Source organism: Bemisia tabaci, chromosome 3 (genome assembly GCF_918797505.1).
Source record: "Bemisia tabaci chromosome 3, PGI_BMITA_v3".
Taxonomy (NCBI): domain Eukaryota; kingdom Metazoa; phylum Arthropoda; class Insecta; order Hemiptera; family Aleyrodidae; genus Bemisia; species Bemisia tabaci.
Window position 1 is genome coordinate 58,690,712 of NC_092795.1, and position 14,490 is coordinate 58,705,201.

At 35.3% G+C, this 14,490-nt stretch overlaps 1 protein-coding gene across 1 annotated transcript; it reads right to left on the reverse strand.

Annotated features, from left to right (window-relative positions):
* Nucleotides 1-263: 263 nt before the first annotated feature.
* LOC109030742 (uncharacterized) lies at nucleotides 264-14,418 on the reverse strand. Its single transcript, XM_019041848.2, has 11 exons — nucleotides 13,286-14,418; nucleotides 12,317-12,499; nucleotides 11,808-11,855; nucleotides 11,213-11,347; nucleotides 10,407-10,632; nucleotides 9,744-9,903; nucleotides 9,161-9,319; nucleotides 6,980-7,089; nucleotides 5,412-5,663; nucleotides 4,649-4,880; nucleotides 264-3,959 (listed from the first exon to the last, which is right to left on the reverse strand). The coding sequence occupies exons 1-11, from the start codon at nucleotides 14,194-14,196 to the stop codon at nucleotides 3,286-3,288; spliced, it is 3,090 nt and encodes a 1,029-aa protein (XP_018897393.2). The 5' UTR covers nucleotides 14,197-14,418; the 3' UTR covers nucleotides 264-3,285.
* Between the last annotated feature and the right edge of the window lie 72 nt (nucleotides 14,419-14,490).

The following is a 14,490-nucleotide window of genomic DNA, read 5'->3' on the forward strand; positions in this document are numbered from 1 at the left end:
GATTTGAGTTTTGTAATTACAGCTTGAGCTTGTAGGATGAAGAGTGCCTCACTTAGGTACAGTAAAAAAAGATTTGTTTGACGGTCTTTCAAACTTTCATTACAGCGTATGGATGTATTTCCTACTCTCATATAAGACTACCTTCTTTCATGAAATTCTATGAAGTTTTAATAATATCGAAGTGATGGATGTAGTAACCTTGGTACAAAGTTTAACAATCTCCATTAATTGTCAAAATCATAGAGAAATAATTACAAGGCTACTGAATGCAGCACAAAAATTTATTTAAAAATAAAGACATTTCCTAAATAGGTATAAATAAAGTAAAAAATTTAGAAATCGTAGGCGAAGAAAACAAAGTACATATATAAATCTAGAACGAGAAAATAATGAGAACAATGTAAATTTAATTCTCCATGATGTGTGAACAGTCATTTATGGAGAACTTACACCTAAGGTATGCTCTGATGAGACAAGAAGGAACAATTTTATGGCAAATACCATAAGTAAGTGAACGTACACCTGAAAACAAGATACTTAAAATGATCAGAAACAAGAGATTATGCTCTGTCTTTTGTAAATTATTGTATATATGATGATACTGGGTGAATAAAGATACAAGGGAAACAAGAGAGAAGCATGAGTGGCAGAAAATGTGTCATAAGTAATGAGAGATTGATTTTTGTTGTTACAAATGTTCCATTTTTATTTTTAGAGTAAACGGTTTGCCTGCGTAAGTATCTACGCAATTCGAACACAGCAAGAATGAGAAACAATGGGAGAAAAAATCAACGACAGACTTGTGCCGATGGCAGCGGTGCTAGTCAACAAAGATGAAACTGTAAAACGAGTTCCATCCGGCTTCTTATTTCTCCTTCTTCGCTCTTAAAAGCTTCCGAGAGACTGGAAAATTTAACAGTTTGAAAATACCTGAAATAACTATACTTCTCGAGGAAAAAAAAGGCGGAAAAAACTGAACTTTTTTTGTTATTACATTAATGGGTATGATAAAACTCACTTGAAGTGGGATAAAAAGGATAACAAGATATGTTTTGAAGAAGGATAGTTGTTTTTTGTAGAAATTATGTAAAATTTTGAAAAAAAAGAAGATAAGTACAAGAAAAAAAAACGCTGTTAGTTACTAAATAATTATCAAGTGAAAACTTAGAATAGTTGACTACATAAATTAGATTGATGTTGTTTCATAAAAATAAGAACATTGAGATAAAACCATTCACTTGCCTTTTATTCCAAAAAAAGCAAAATCTTTTACGTTTTTTCATGCTTTTTGATGAATATCTTAGATAAATTGAATGAGAGGGGGTTACTTAAAATTGAATTACTTATAAAAATTGTAATTCAAGTTCATATAGACGTATGTAGATTCCAAAAGCTAATTATCCACCCTTGTAATTTCCAACCACCGATCTTCGGTTGGAGTTGACATTTTATTTTTTATCCAAAATTTTCTATGAGAACTCTTTTATGCTCTGACTTAAGAGTTTTCGTGGGCTGAGGTCCCCTTTACGGCGGACCATAGGTCTATCGTAATTCTTGTGGTAACTAATAGGAAGCAAATTGAAACATTTTATCGATAGAAGATAAGTCGTAATCATGGTTTGCAACAGGATATCTACGGGTATTTGACATGTGAGACAGTCAGAATTCAGTCCTAGTCAGAATTTCTACTTCTTAGAGTATTTTTTAATCATGGACTTAAATTCTGCCTCTCATTTTAAGACCTGGAAACTCAATAGACATGGATCAAATTTTTCAATATCCACTGAAATTAAACATAAAGATACCCTCTTTTAAAAATTAAAGCTAAAGACGGTCTTGGAACGTTGCTTTCAGTTATTTGCATGTACAGGTACACAAAATGAAAAATTATGCTCATATGTTTTCTACTAATTTGACTCAATACATAAATGAGAGGGGTATTTTGTTGTGAGAAGAATGCTATTCTCTAATGCTGTTAAAATGCTAAACCTTTCACTAGCAGAGCTAGATTTACCGTGTTGACACATTAGGCAAGGGTCTACGGGCCTGCACTAAAAAGTTTTTTACCCTTCCCCTCAAAATGAATAGGTATCTTAATTTTTTTTTTTTTTTGGACAAAGTGTTTTCCCCTTTTCTCATAGTTGGATAGTTAGGTATATAAGGAGCCCTCAACTCTTTTACCTCTCATGATGTATACCAAAAAACGCCTCAAATTGCGTTTAAAAGTGGTTACAATGTCAAATTTTAACGAGATAGGCTTCCTCTATTAGGAATTTTCTCCTAAGAAGGTGCATTTTAGGGGAGTATGTACCCTAGACTGCTTTTATGAGCCAAAAAATCCTAAGTCTAGCCCTCCTTGCCTGTATGTATATATACACTCTGCATTTACAGTGATTAAACTCATTTATATTTGAACTTGCTTCTTTCATCAATAAGGCAGTAGAAAACATATTAGAAATTTTTAAGGAGAACTTGCACAAAAATATCACAGTAATTAAAATAAGGAAGGAAGGAGAGGATGAAAATTAGAACGGGCAAAATCAGGATAAAATTAAGACTGGCGGAATCCCTTGCTTGCTTGGAGTTGGCTTGATACTATCATTGTAAATTCAGTCAGCTTATTTTAAAAATGCAGGGGTAAAAAAACTTACAAACATTTATGATCTTTATAGAAAATACCAGTGTAACGTTAAACACCTAGGGTGTCAGAGATGATAATCAGTTTACAACTGATTAAGATATGCTATAACTATGTCTAATTAAATATTTTTTAAATTTACTTTGTAACAGAAACGGCAGAAGAAGCTGAAATCTAAATTTTTAGAAAATTTAGATTTATATTCATACACCTGATTGGTTAGCACAGCTTTCCCAAGCTGGGTTTCCATTTAACCATAACTTGAAATTAAGGGCTAAACTACTTTGAAACTCCAGCGCTAAAATTCAGCATGAAAGGTTTGGCAAAATGACTGATGGCTAACAATAAGAGTCTCTTCTCTCTCTGTGATGATTTTTTGTTGTCTTCTGTAATATATCGACTCAAACAGACTGAAAACAATCCATGGACCCAGAAATTCTTAAAAAACTCCAAACGGCATGGAATTATCTAAAGATAAGAAATAAGTTTGTACTTAATTGAAAGAGGCTGTTTTGAGGTTGCACCATTCACCAAAAGCACCCGATAATTGCAAAGGGAAATAAGTGCTTCACAGCATTAAAAAAGCAACACTTCCACGATAGCAAATAAAAAGCTTATCCACTCCTTCAGTACTAAGTTACGCGATGTTAAATTGACGGATTTAAACAATCCAAAGAATGCACAAAATCAAGCTCATCTCTTGGGTCCTCTTTCAGAATTTTTGTCCCCTGTGGCAACACTAAACTACTGATTTGTCCAACTCGATCAAATCCTGTACCATCAACACGAAATTCCGAAGCACCAGTCACATTCTCATGCAGCGGAAATTGGTTCATTGAATCAAAATTAAGCGTCTCATTTTGCCGTAACTCAAAGTTTACTAGTGACTTCATGAGATCAGTATCATCTGAAATCACATCCTGCATTGAACTCATGTTGTCATATACAGAATCATCTATAGGATAATTAACAAGAGAGCTCGAACATGGACCTGGCTCGGAAGCTGAGCCTGCAAACCTGTTCTCATCGTTCATGAGCTGAAAGTCACTGATGAGTTCGCTACGCGGAAAGCTGAAGTTGAGATCCAGACTAGTATCACACTTGTCGATGGGATAGTTTTGAATGATTTCTGACTTTTTCCCAATAGCAACGGAAAAATCGTTGATGAGGTCATCAACACTTGTGAAGCAATCGTTGAGTTCATTTTGCTGTTGGGTGCGCAAATTTTCAAGTCTTTGAGACATTATCTCATCAATATAGCTCGTTGAGGAGTGATTATTCTCTGGGAGAAGGAGATTTGATGCATTGAGGTCATTTTCACCTGGGGGAAAGAAGAGACTAATTAGTTGCAAAAAACATAGTGAACGAAGAAAACATTATGCATTTTTGCGAGCACTTTAAAGTTTGTTATGTATGCATGACTCACTCTGCAAAGAACTTTTCAGAGGGTTTTCAAGAATGCGGTAAATACTTATCTAGTTTACAACCCAAGAGTACATTTTTTCTTTACTGTGGGGATGATCTACTGAATATTAAAAGTTCTTCTGTGCTTTCTGAAGGGACCTTTTAAATTTTTTATTCACTTACTTATTTGATTTGATTTATTTATCTGATACAATCATTTACATTTTTGATGGATGTACGTATGCAAGAGTTTGTGAATGAGGTGCTCATTTGTATCCAACTTGAAAAAGTGGTTGAAAATATTTAAAATGAATATGTAATTGTTTCATTTGCCAAAATGAGCGTGGGTTTTGATTTAGGAGGAATTAGACAACTAGAGTGGTAGATGTTTTATAATTACTTAAATGAAGCAATTTAATGAAGCAATTAGATGTATGTGAGCATCGCTATACTTAAATTATAATTGATTTCATCCTCAAAGTGATGGCAAATATAGAAACAGATTAGCTAAATTTCAGTGATTGAGGATAGTTTTTGCTCTAATATAGAATGCATTAGTACCATCATTTTTATGAAATAAGGTGGTTGGTAACACTGAGCAAATACCTTTGTCGAAAGTTTCAGTGGGCACAGTGGGTGGTAACTGAGTGGGGTTCTCTGAAGAGGGCCACAGATTAATATCTTCTTCATGTCGAGGCCGTTTTGAATCAGTGTTATTTTCTGTCAGCTTCTTACTACCTTCCGAAAAAGATTTGAGCCAGTTGTTTTCATAATTGCTATTGACACGATATTTTCCACACGGTACGCCTAAAACATGACTAGTTGTATCATCCCCAATCTGAAAAAATGACAGCATAATTTTACTTTCTAATTTGATTTTTGAGAGTAAAATAGCAGAGAACAATATTTTTAACATTATTTAACTTCAATTACATTAACAAAAGAACCAACAGAATGCTTTCACCTATTTATGCTTTAAAAAAAGATAATTTATGTTTAAAAGTGTTTTCTATTCAAATTAACAGGATGAGCAAAAAGTTCCCGGAAGCCTCTCCTGACTTTTGAACGTGTGAGTGTACCAAAAACAAAATTTTAGGGGAGCTTCTCAGTCAATCAGAGGTATTTTCTGACATACAAAATTTCTAGGAGACGCGCCTCCACAAGGGAGGAGGGCATGAATTTTTGCCCATCCTGTATAAGAAAATCTCAATCGTTTTTGGTTGAGCTGGTCAAAGATAGAACTTTTTCAAAGGTACAGCTAAATTTGAGTTGCAGAGCACTTTGATGGAAACTTAACACAGTACAATTTCTAGATTCGATCAAAATTTGATACAAACGCAGCATGGAGATTTTTAAGTAGACAACTTACTTCAATTTGATTGGTCGTCTCCGTGTGAGAATCCAGCTGTGCACAGCTAATGGGCGAGATAAGGGCATCAGCACTTGATTTAATTTGATTGAGCAATGCCTTCAGCTCCCTCAACAGAGCAAGAACATGATTTTCATTCTCCGATTTTACTTTGGCTGAGCGCAAAACGAGAAATTCCCATACAGAAAGGACGCTTGCTACGATTGGACCAGCCAACGATGCAACATCCGTTTTTGAACAGTCTTCTAGTGCCTGGTGGGAAAAAGAGAAAAATAAAGAAACGAAAACACATCATAGAAAATTATTTCATAAAATTTAGGATTGGTCCAGGGAAGGGTATTCTTTTTTTTATCCATTGCAGGGTTGCCACAGAATTTATAAAATGAATTTTCCTGATCAGGGACCTGATGACCTGTGGGAGGACCAAGTTTTGTGGCGGTTAGGCGTTGCAGAGCGCCAGTGGGCGCTGTGAGAGCGACTCTTATGTATGTAATTTTCCTGATACACTTTGGTGTAATTCCCTGACTATTTAAGATCTATGCCAGATGGTTAAAAAGTCATAATTTGAAATAGTTTTCAGGCAAAATTTGTTTTTCGAAACGTCAAATCCATTCTAGAAAGCTAATAAAGGTAACTTAGCAATTTTTCTCTGACACTCTTGGGACGTTCTTTGACAATTGCAGGTTTTCCCTGACTGAATAAAATTCCCTGATATTGCCCAGTTATCCTGATATTCCCTGACAGTGGCGACCCTGCATTTGACATCAACATGGTCAAAAATGAAAGCAGCTTCCTGATATGCATAGTTCGTGCCATCCCTAGAATAAAAAATCAGACTTTTCGAAGAATTTCCAGACATCTTTTATGACCTTTTTTGTATATTTTTTCTAAACGCACTGTATTCTCCCCATATTGTAAATCCAAGTCAGCGATTCTTGGTTCTCTTTGACTAAAGGTTGCAATTTCCCTCAGAGATAAAATGCCTTTTTGAAGAGTCTAATTATTGTCAAATACTTTGATGATTCTAAACAGTAAGATTTTTAGCTGACAATTATTAGTAAACAGTAAAATTCAAGCATCTCTTGATAAGTACCCTCCAAAAAATCATGCACTTTCAAGGTCCTAAGAAATTTGTTCCAAATTTTCTATTATTTCTTTCACTCACTTTTCAAACAGAAAACGCACAGAATTAAAAGAAAACATTTTAGTTCATTTTCCTGAGAAAATTTTTATTTCTTGCGATTTAGTTAAGCATTTTCCGCATTAAACAATTGGATCGTGTTTAGCAAAAAGGAACCAGCATGATTACAGTGTTGTAAAAATCATGTTCCTTCATAATTTTCCAAAAAATGTCTCAAAATAGTTAATAGCTTTTTTCTCCCACCAAAATATTGTTCACTTTGAAGGGAAATAATTTTGTAACTTTTATTACTTACTGCACATACGTTTTTTTTTTTTTTTTTTTAAGAAAAGAAAAAGTTGCACAATTTTGAAAACGCTGTGATCGCGCTGGTTCCTTTATACTAAATGCTATCCAATTGATATAAATATCTATATTTAGCACTGACCTTTTTCAAGAGAATTTTGCATTCTTCATAGGTTCTCCTCTTTTTACCTTTCTTCTTTCCTGTGCTGCATTTTGCTTTGGATCCGGCATCTTCAGATGTATTTTTTGAGTCTGAAAAATTTGAACAAATTTATGATTACATGAGTGCAATATTAATCATCATTTAAATTTTGCTGAACTGTAGAACCATTTGTGACTAACAATAAAAATTCTTGCCTAAAAAGTTAGGGAATTGTTCAAACTTGCTTCCTGAATGCTAAGTCAACTGCACGCTGCATTTTGCCTCTGAGACCGTAGAACCGAGGAATTTTAATGCAGCACTCATCCGCGGTACTAACCCAAAAGTGGCTGCATTTCGCCGATGAAACTGCACAAATTTGTTAAAACTTGTGATGTTGCAGACTTCCTGAAATACTAGATTTTTTGAATGGTGACATACTCAACATAGTTCTTCGGAACCTCCCTGATTTTTTTTCCTGTGATAAGAATAATCTATAATAATTTTAAGCGATGGCGTTGGTTTGCTCTCCAATGATAAAATGAAATAGGAGTGTGGAGTTTGAAACACTGCAAACAAGATTTGCGTTCTTGCAGTTTTACCATCCATGTAAAATGTACTTGATGTGTACTTGTTGGATCAAAGCTTTGAATCAATTTTTTCAATTGGTGTCTAAGAAATATATAATGGCTTAGAGGAGTGAAAGTTGCCAGATAAAGTCTTAAATTTGAATCCTGCTACAAATATTTTATGAATTAATGTGTCATGATTAAAAAATAAAGAAAAACATACACAAAAGCTAGAGATTTAGTGCATTTGAGAGTGGTCCAATACAATCATCTTTGATTAAATACCTCTCGGCGGCTCCGATTCAATATTGAGGGAAACTTTGGGGAGCAATTACACCGCTCAACATGGGTTTTGTCCTTTGAACGAAACCAATTTTTTTCGATTCCTAGGTGATATAGAAGTCCGAAAATGCCTATAATAACTTCAGGAAAATTGTCTGGTGTTCAGGGAGCCGCCATTTTAAATTTTTCAAAATTGAGAAAACTTATGATCAGTTTTCTGGAAATATCTCCTCAACGGTTAATGTTACGAAAAAAACAAAAAAAAAAAACAGCCAAAAGAGCATAATATTTCCTACCAAAATCATTCTCCTTTTCTTTTTCTAGCTGAATTTTTTGGTAGTAAAATTAACGTTTTCATCCAAAATTTGCTCAAAACAGGCACATTTTTGCTGATTTTTGGAGAAACTGGTTCTTATCTCCAGCCGTGATTATCTGAGAAAAAAACTGTTAAGCTCATTGAAAAGAGCGTGAAATTTACTATTAAAAAACATTTGTGAAAGGTTTCAAAGCTTGGCTTAATCCCGAGAAACAGCATTTTATTAGCTCTACCCTTAAAATGTGATTTTGTCGACCATTTCCCTTACAATCAAGAAAAAAAGAGAGAAAAACACCGTAAAAACGTGACCCGAACTGTGTAACAAGGTGACAAAGTAGTGCTGGGTCCACACTATTTTGTAGGGAAAACAACCCAATAAGTTCCGTGTTTTTCTCTCTTATTTTCTTGATTGTAAGGGAAATGGTCGACAAAATCACATTTTAAGGATAGAGCTAATAAATTGCTGTTTCTCGGGATTAAGCCAAGCTTTGAAACTTTTCACAAATGTTTTTTAAAAGTAAATTTTACACTCTTTTCAATGAGCTTGACAGTTTTTTTCTCAGATAATCGTGGCTGGAGATAAGAACCAGTTTCTCCAAAAATCAGCAAAAATGTGCCTGTTTTGAGCAAATTTTGGATGAAAACATTAACTTTACGACCAAAAAATTCAGCTAGAAAAAGAAAAGGATAGTAATTTTGGTAGGAAACTTTATGCTCTTTTGACTGGTTTTTTTTGTTTTTTTTGTAACATTAACCGTTGAGGGGATATTTTCAAAATACTGATCGTGAGTTTTTTCAATTTTGAAAAATTCAAAATGTCGGCGCCCTGAGCACCAGAAATTTTCCTGAAGTTATTATGAGCATTTTCCGACTTCTATATCACCTAGGAATAAAAAAAAATTGGTTTTGTTCAAAGGACAAACCAAAACCCAAAATTTGTGGTGGTGTTATTTGTAAATGTTAGTGTGTGCTGTTCCCATAGATGAACCTAATGGTAGACTAATCGAAGGTGCTTACCAGTCTTTTTTAGAGATTGCAAGATTTCATTCCACTTTTCCAAGTTCCTGTGCGTTGGATTTTTCTCAAAATGCATCGCCATTTTGGCTTGACCAAGATAAACTTTCTCGCAAGTTGGACATTTGAACTCGGCTGAAACGTTGCGTTTCTTGACTACATCTGAAAAGGAGAAATGCGGTATTGAGTATAACAGAGATTGAAAAGAATGATATCATACTGATGTGTATATTTGAGAAATTTTCTCGCGGGTTGTTGTGCAAACTACTATCGGTTGAGTAGTAAAATAACACTTCTCTCCACCGATTTTAACTAAGGATTAGACATGAGATGACAGGGGCTTAGTATTATAGATGTCATTTAAAATTGTACGGCATATTGTGCATTGGGAATACTACAGCAAAACTAACACTTTGCACAGTATTTTTTGTGTTGTCTTTAGAGGATTAGACTGTAGAACATAAAACAGATAGGATGAAAGGTCTCTCCAAGATTCACATTGCTCCACTTCACCTGTCTTATCAAAATTCCCAGCTAAGCTGAAACTTCAATTACCAGCCAACAATGAGAGATGTGTATTGAATACCTGGCAGAAAAGCAAAAGTTTTCGGTTCTGGTTTTGGTTGAGAAGAAACGGATTGATAGGGCGTTGGGATTGTTTCATCTGCAATCTTATTTGTGGCCATATGTCGAGGAGGTCTGGACACTCGACCACTGCGAGTTGTGCGTGATAATGCCACTAGCATCTGTAGAATGATTGGAGAGGACAATTTAAGGTGACTTCGTAAAAAGATACCATCAAATTGATATTGAATTTGAAAAAAATTATCAGACATTTCAAAAAATAAATTAAGGAATTTTGGCAACTGAGATTATGAACATTTCTTGGAAAAACAGGGAATGATCCAATGCGAACACAAACTGTTGACAAAGCATTTGTTCCATTTGAAGCTAAAAAAGACAAGTTTACAGTTCTAGAATAGCTTTTATATTTGAGAGAGCCCAAAAAATGGTATTAGTTTATTTCAAGTTGCACATGGCATTATTCGTTTGAATATGAAATTATTTATGTAAAAATAGTCCGCCATTCTTGAATCAATCAAGACAAGTTGTAATAAAGTATGCTTACTGGAAAATAATTTCAGATTAAATTTGTAAATTAAGTTACTAAAAATTACCCTTGGAAGTTAAAAAAATTACAATATGTAGTTATTTATGCATCAGTAATCAGCTAGCCATAGTTGCATACCTTTTCTAAATTCTGGTCAGATTCGTCCACTTTCTTGTCAGCGCTGGATGGCACAGTTTTAGTTTCATTTTTGTTAGCTGTAGAGGACTTTTCATCATCTTTCAGTTTCGAACGTCGTCCTCTTTTTTTGACAAGAATTTTATTGGGTTCTAAGTCTTTTTTCTCTCCTTCGAAGGGAACTGGGTCAGCAGTCTTTTTCTTGCACAGGTCTTCTGGGTAAACCACTCTGAAATTCATGGTAAAACATTACAAGAAATGAAAAAGTATACTTAAAGCATTCAGCAGCAATTAGGGATTTTCAACAAAATATTAGAAATACCTGATTTGACAAGAGAACTACTTTTCTCACCGGCAATCGTAAGTCAGCTTAAGTATGGGGAGTTCAGCAAAGCATGGCTTTTCACGTGTTAAGAACAACAGGTAGAAATTTCCAGGAAAAAAGCAAATTCCACAAATTTAGAAATGGATCATTTACAATCCCCCCCTCTCCCCCCAAAAGGTTCAGATTTGAGATTAAAAACAAAACTACATGGATAATTTGAAAAAAAAAGTTTAAAGAAACCAGGATATTCTGTGCTTGGATCCCACTCCCTTCAGCCCCTACTTGACAATCAGCCTCTTGCAACACTTACTTGAGCCCATTAAGTATGCATCCTCTAACCGGAAATTGTAAGCAGAACGTCTTCATCACAGAACCGACTAGTGCTAAAAACACTACACTTCAAGAGGTAGACCTCCACATGCCGATTTTTACATCATTTTCTTAAAATACTTTTGCTAGTGTATTGTAACTTGAGGGCTCTTACCTGCAAATAATCCTGGTGTTGGTTTCAGGATCATACAATACATTTTTTGATGGTGCTTTGGTATCCAACATGATTTGCTTGTTTGAGAAGACTTGAGCAATCGCGTTAAGCTGTTCTTTGGTCAAGGATTGAGCGCTGAGAAAATAAATAATAGGAAATGAAAATATTGCTGAAATAGCTTTCTAATGAAAAATATTTAAGTCTACTAAAACTGTGAAAATGTGATAAAAGGAAGACAATTTTTGGGACTCATAATTGGACCGCATTAAACAGAAAGGAACCAAGCCACATCAGCTATTGCCAAATTTAATCGGGCGATTTCATTATTATCATGAAAATGGTTGTGCGGATTTTTAGGCCAGAGAATTTTCTCCGTAGCACAAAGCAAATTCCTTAAAATTTTCAAAGGGATCTGCATAGACGTTCTCTCGTAAAAAATGAAATTTCCCTGTTAAATTTGGCAATAGCTGATGTGGCTTGGTTCCTTTCTGTTTGACGCGGTCCAATCATACTTTCGATAACCTTCGGCACAGAATAAAGAGAAGAAAGAAAAAACTCTAAACTAAAGCAAAACTGATCGAGTTCAACTACTTACTTGACAGTGACATCCAGCCTTTCATCACTCTCTTGGCTTGACTGCTTCCTGTGGAGACAGAAAAAAAATTGACTATTAGTGAAGCAGATTCTTAAAGATTTTTCAACTTAAATCCACTCATAATTGGGTTACCTAAAATATTTAGGAGGTAATTTGCACAGCGGGATAGATTGCTTAAGTATTCCATTTAACCTTAGTCTTGCCTAGTCGATAAACACAATATTTAAAAAATCAGCCTGCAGGTGAGAAGATTAAGACTAAGTTATGGCCCTACTTCTTGGGGGCCCATGAAATAGTTTTTCTAATGTTTACGGATTCAGGAAAAAACAGAGTTTCTTCCTTTGCAAATGAAAGTTCAGGCTTAAATCATACTTTCTAAATTGCACAGACATAGTAAATAATGTGAGTAAGTAAGTAAAGTAAGTAATGTAGTCAATTTTCACGTACACTTCGTGAGGTGAACTATATTCCTCTATCAAATACTTGAAAATGGAGAAAAACATACTCACTTTGCACTGGCTGATCCAGGCTTGAATTTTTTTGGCTCTTTGAGTGCACTTTGAGAGTTTACAGAGGAACTTTTCGTCACACTTGAAGAATTATGAACAGCAGACATTTTTGAAACATTGGGTGAACAAACAGGCACTTCTAAAGACGGAGTGCTTTCAAGCTTGGAGCCTTTATCATTTTCACTGAAAAATTAAGAAAAAGAGAATTAAAAAAAATTAAGAAAAGGCTAGGGCCACTTATCTTGGCAATAGAACGAATAATGGTGTTCAATTCAGACACCGAAACCAAATTCAGGGTTATAACTTCACGAGTTTACCAAATGTAGCTTAACATTTTCATGTACTGCAATCCAAAGGCACCAATAATCAAAGTAAACACGGTCGATCCTGCTATTTCCTACTTGAGAAAAGTCTTTAAGTACTTAGGTGTTACAAGTATTTCAACCACCTCTAAGCCACTTTTTTGCTATAAGCGATGGACACAGCGGCTTACTTGCGAAGGGAACTCTGTGAAATTTTTGACCCGTGCGGAGAGGAGGTGGGTTCAAAAAAACCCACTTTTCTAGAGTTCTATTGAACCAAATTTGAAAATCTATAGCGCATTAAAGAGCTGAGAGTAGTGGTTTTTCAATGCTTTTCACTGATTTTCTTCACATACCTTAGTTCAGGAGCTATTGAACAGGTAAACTTACTTTCTGGACGACCCTCGTAGTTAGTAATAAATCTGTACATCTGTTTTGTTTTAAATCACCTTTCAGTTGTTTATTTTAAAAGTTTTATCTCTTTGTTTAGGAGAAAATATACCTAAACTCACTATCTGAGCAGTAAGTACCATAAAGTTTACACATACTTGCTGCAAGAAACTCTTCAATTCAGATATATGACCTAATGCATGAGTCTTTGTACTCGTGTGCCCTCATTGTTTAAAAATGAATTTCAGCATAAAATAGAATACTCTCTCCCTCTTACCAAGTGAAGGATGTATTGCCCGAAGTCTTATCAACAGCCTTGTCATGGACAGGAGAAGGAACTCGTATCAGGCTTGCTAGACTTTTCCGAACATCTGCTATTCCATCTCGTGGCCTCTTAGTTTCAACTTTCTTCTTTTTCACGCTTTTTACTAAGTCAGGTAAACTCGTCGCTCCACACATTTCTTCATAGTTTGGCTCTTTAAGAAAAATGGAATCGTAGACTGACTGTTCAGGTCTGACTAAATTGTTCTGAATTGGCTGCTGTTCTGCTGGAGTATTTGTAGAGACTGATTCTGGCAGTGATGGGGTAACTTCTTTGTTGTTAAGTTTGGCTCCATATTCCAGCAAAAATGACTCCGTACAGTCTGCTTGAAGAGCTGTGTTGCTGACTGTTAGGACTGGCTCCAGGGAGAATTTCTTTGATGTGTCTACAAACTGGGATTCAAGAAACGGTGTGCTACTACTAGTGCTGACAGCAGGAGAGTTTACAATACTTAAATTATAGTTTGTATTGAATAGGCCAGATTGAGTTGATAATTCTTGATGGGGTGGCACAGAGATGGTGCTAATATCGTCACTGCTCAGGATCAGTTTCTTTTGAGAGAGATCATTACTGTCAAATTGCAGCCCAAGTTGCGTTGCTTGCTCTGAGGTGATTTCAAGAGTCTGGGCCTGATTTTCGTTGAGAATTGCAACGATTTGTGGATTTGCACCAAGAGAGTCTTTGTCTGCAGTTTCTACGTTGGTGCAGTTGAGATTGTATGCAAAACTATCTGCTTGAATTGACTGGAGGTTAGTGATAATGCTAGGCTCAGTGCATGCAGCCGAGTTGAGAATGTTGGCATCGTTCTGAAGAATAAAAGACTGACCATTACTTCCCACCAAAATTACGCTTGTGTTCAAATCCATGATGCTTCACCGATGGGAGTCATGAAGGTGCATTGAGTTAATGGGTGACTATGTGCTGAACATCAAAGATGCACTGAATAGAAGTCTGACGGATCCTGTTAGACTAGTCACTGAAGGAAATTTTCACTGAAAGGAACTGGATTATTTAAGCGTTAATTAAGATAGGTAAATACAATTCAGGATTCACAATTTTGATTTCACCAGATTTCATAGGTTAGGGCTGTTGTGAGCAACATGAAACCGTTGTATGATAACGGTAAATCATCAGTCAACGGCAGAGTTGCGCAATTTCAT

What these genes read in the sequence shown, in the direction of transcription:
- LOC109030742 (XM_019041848.2), bottom strand. Translation starts at nt 14,196, where the DNA reads ATGGATTTGAACACAAGCGTAATTTTGGTGGGAAGTAATGGTCAGTCT. An exon ending in GGCAATACATCCTTCACTTG is followed by an intron (nt 12,500 to 13,285) that starts GTAAGAGGGAGA and finishes TTAATTTTTCAG; the next exon opens with TGAAAATGATAAAGGCTCCA. An exon ending in GCAAAATTCTCTTGAAAAAG is followed by an intron (nt 5,664 to 6,979) that starts GTCAGTGCTAAA and finishes TTTTCCCACCAG; the next exon opens with GCACTAGAAGACTGTTCAAA.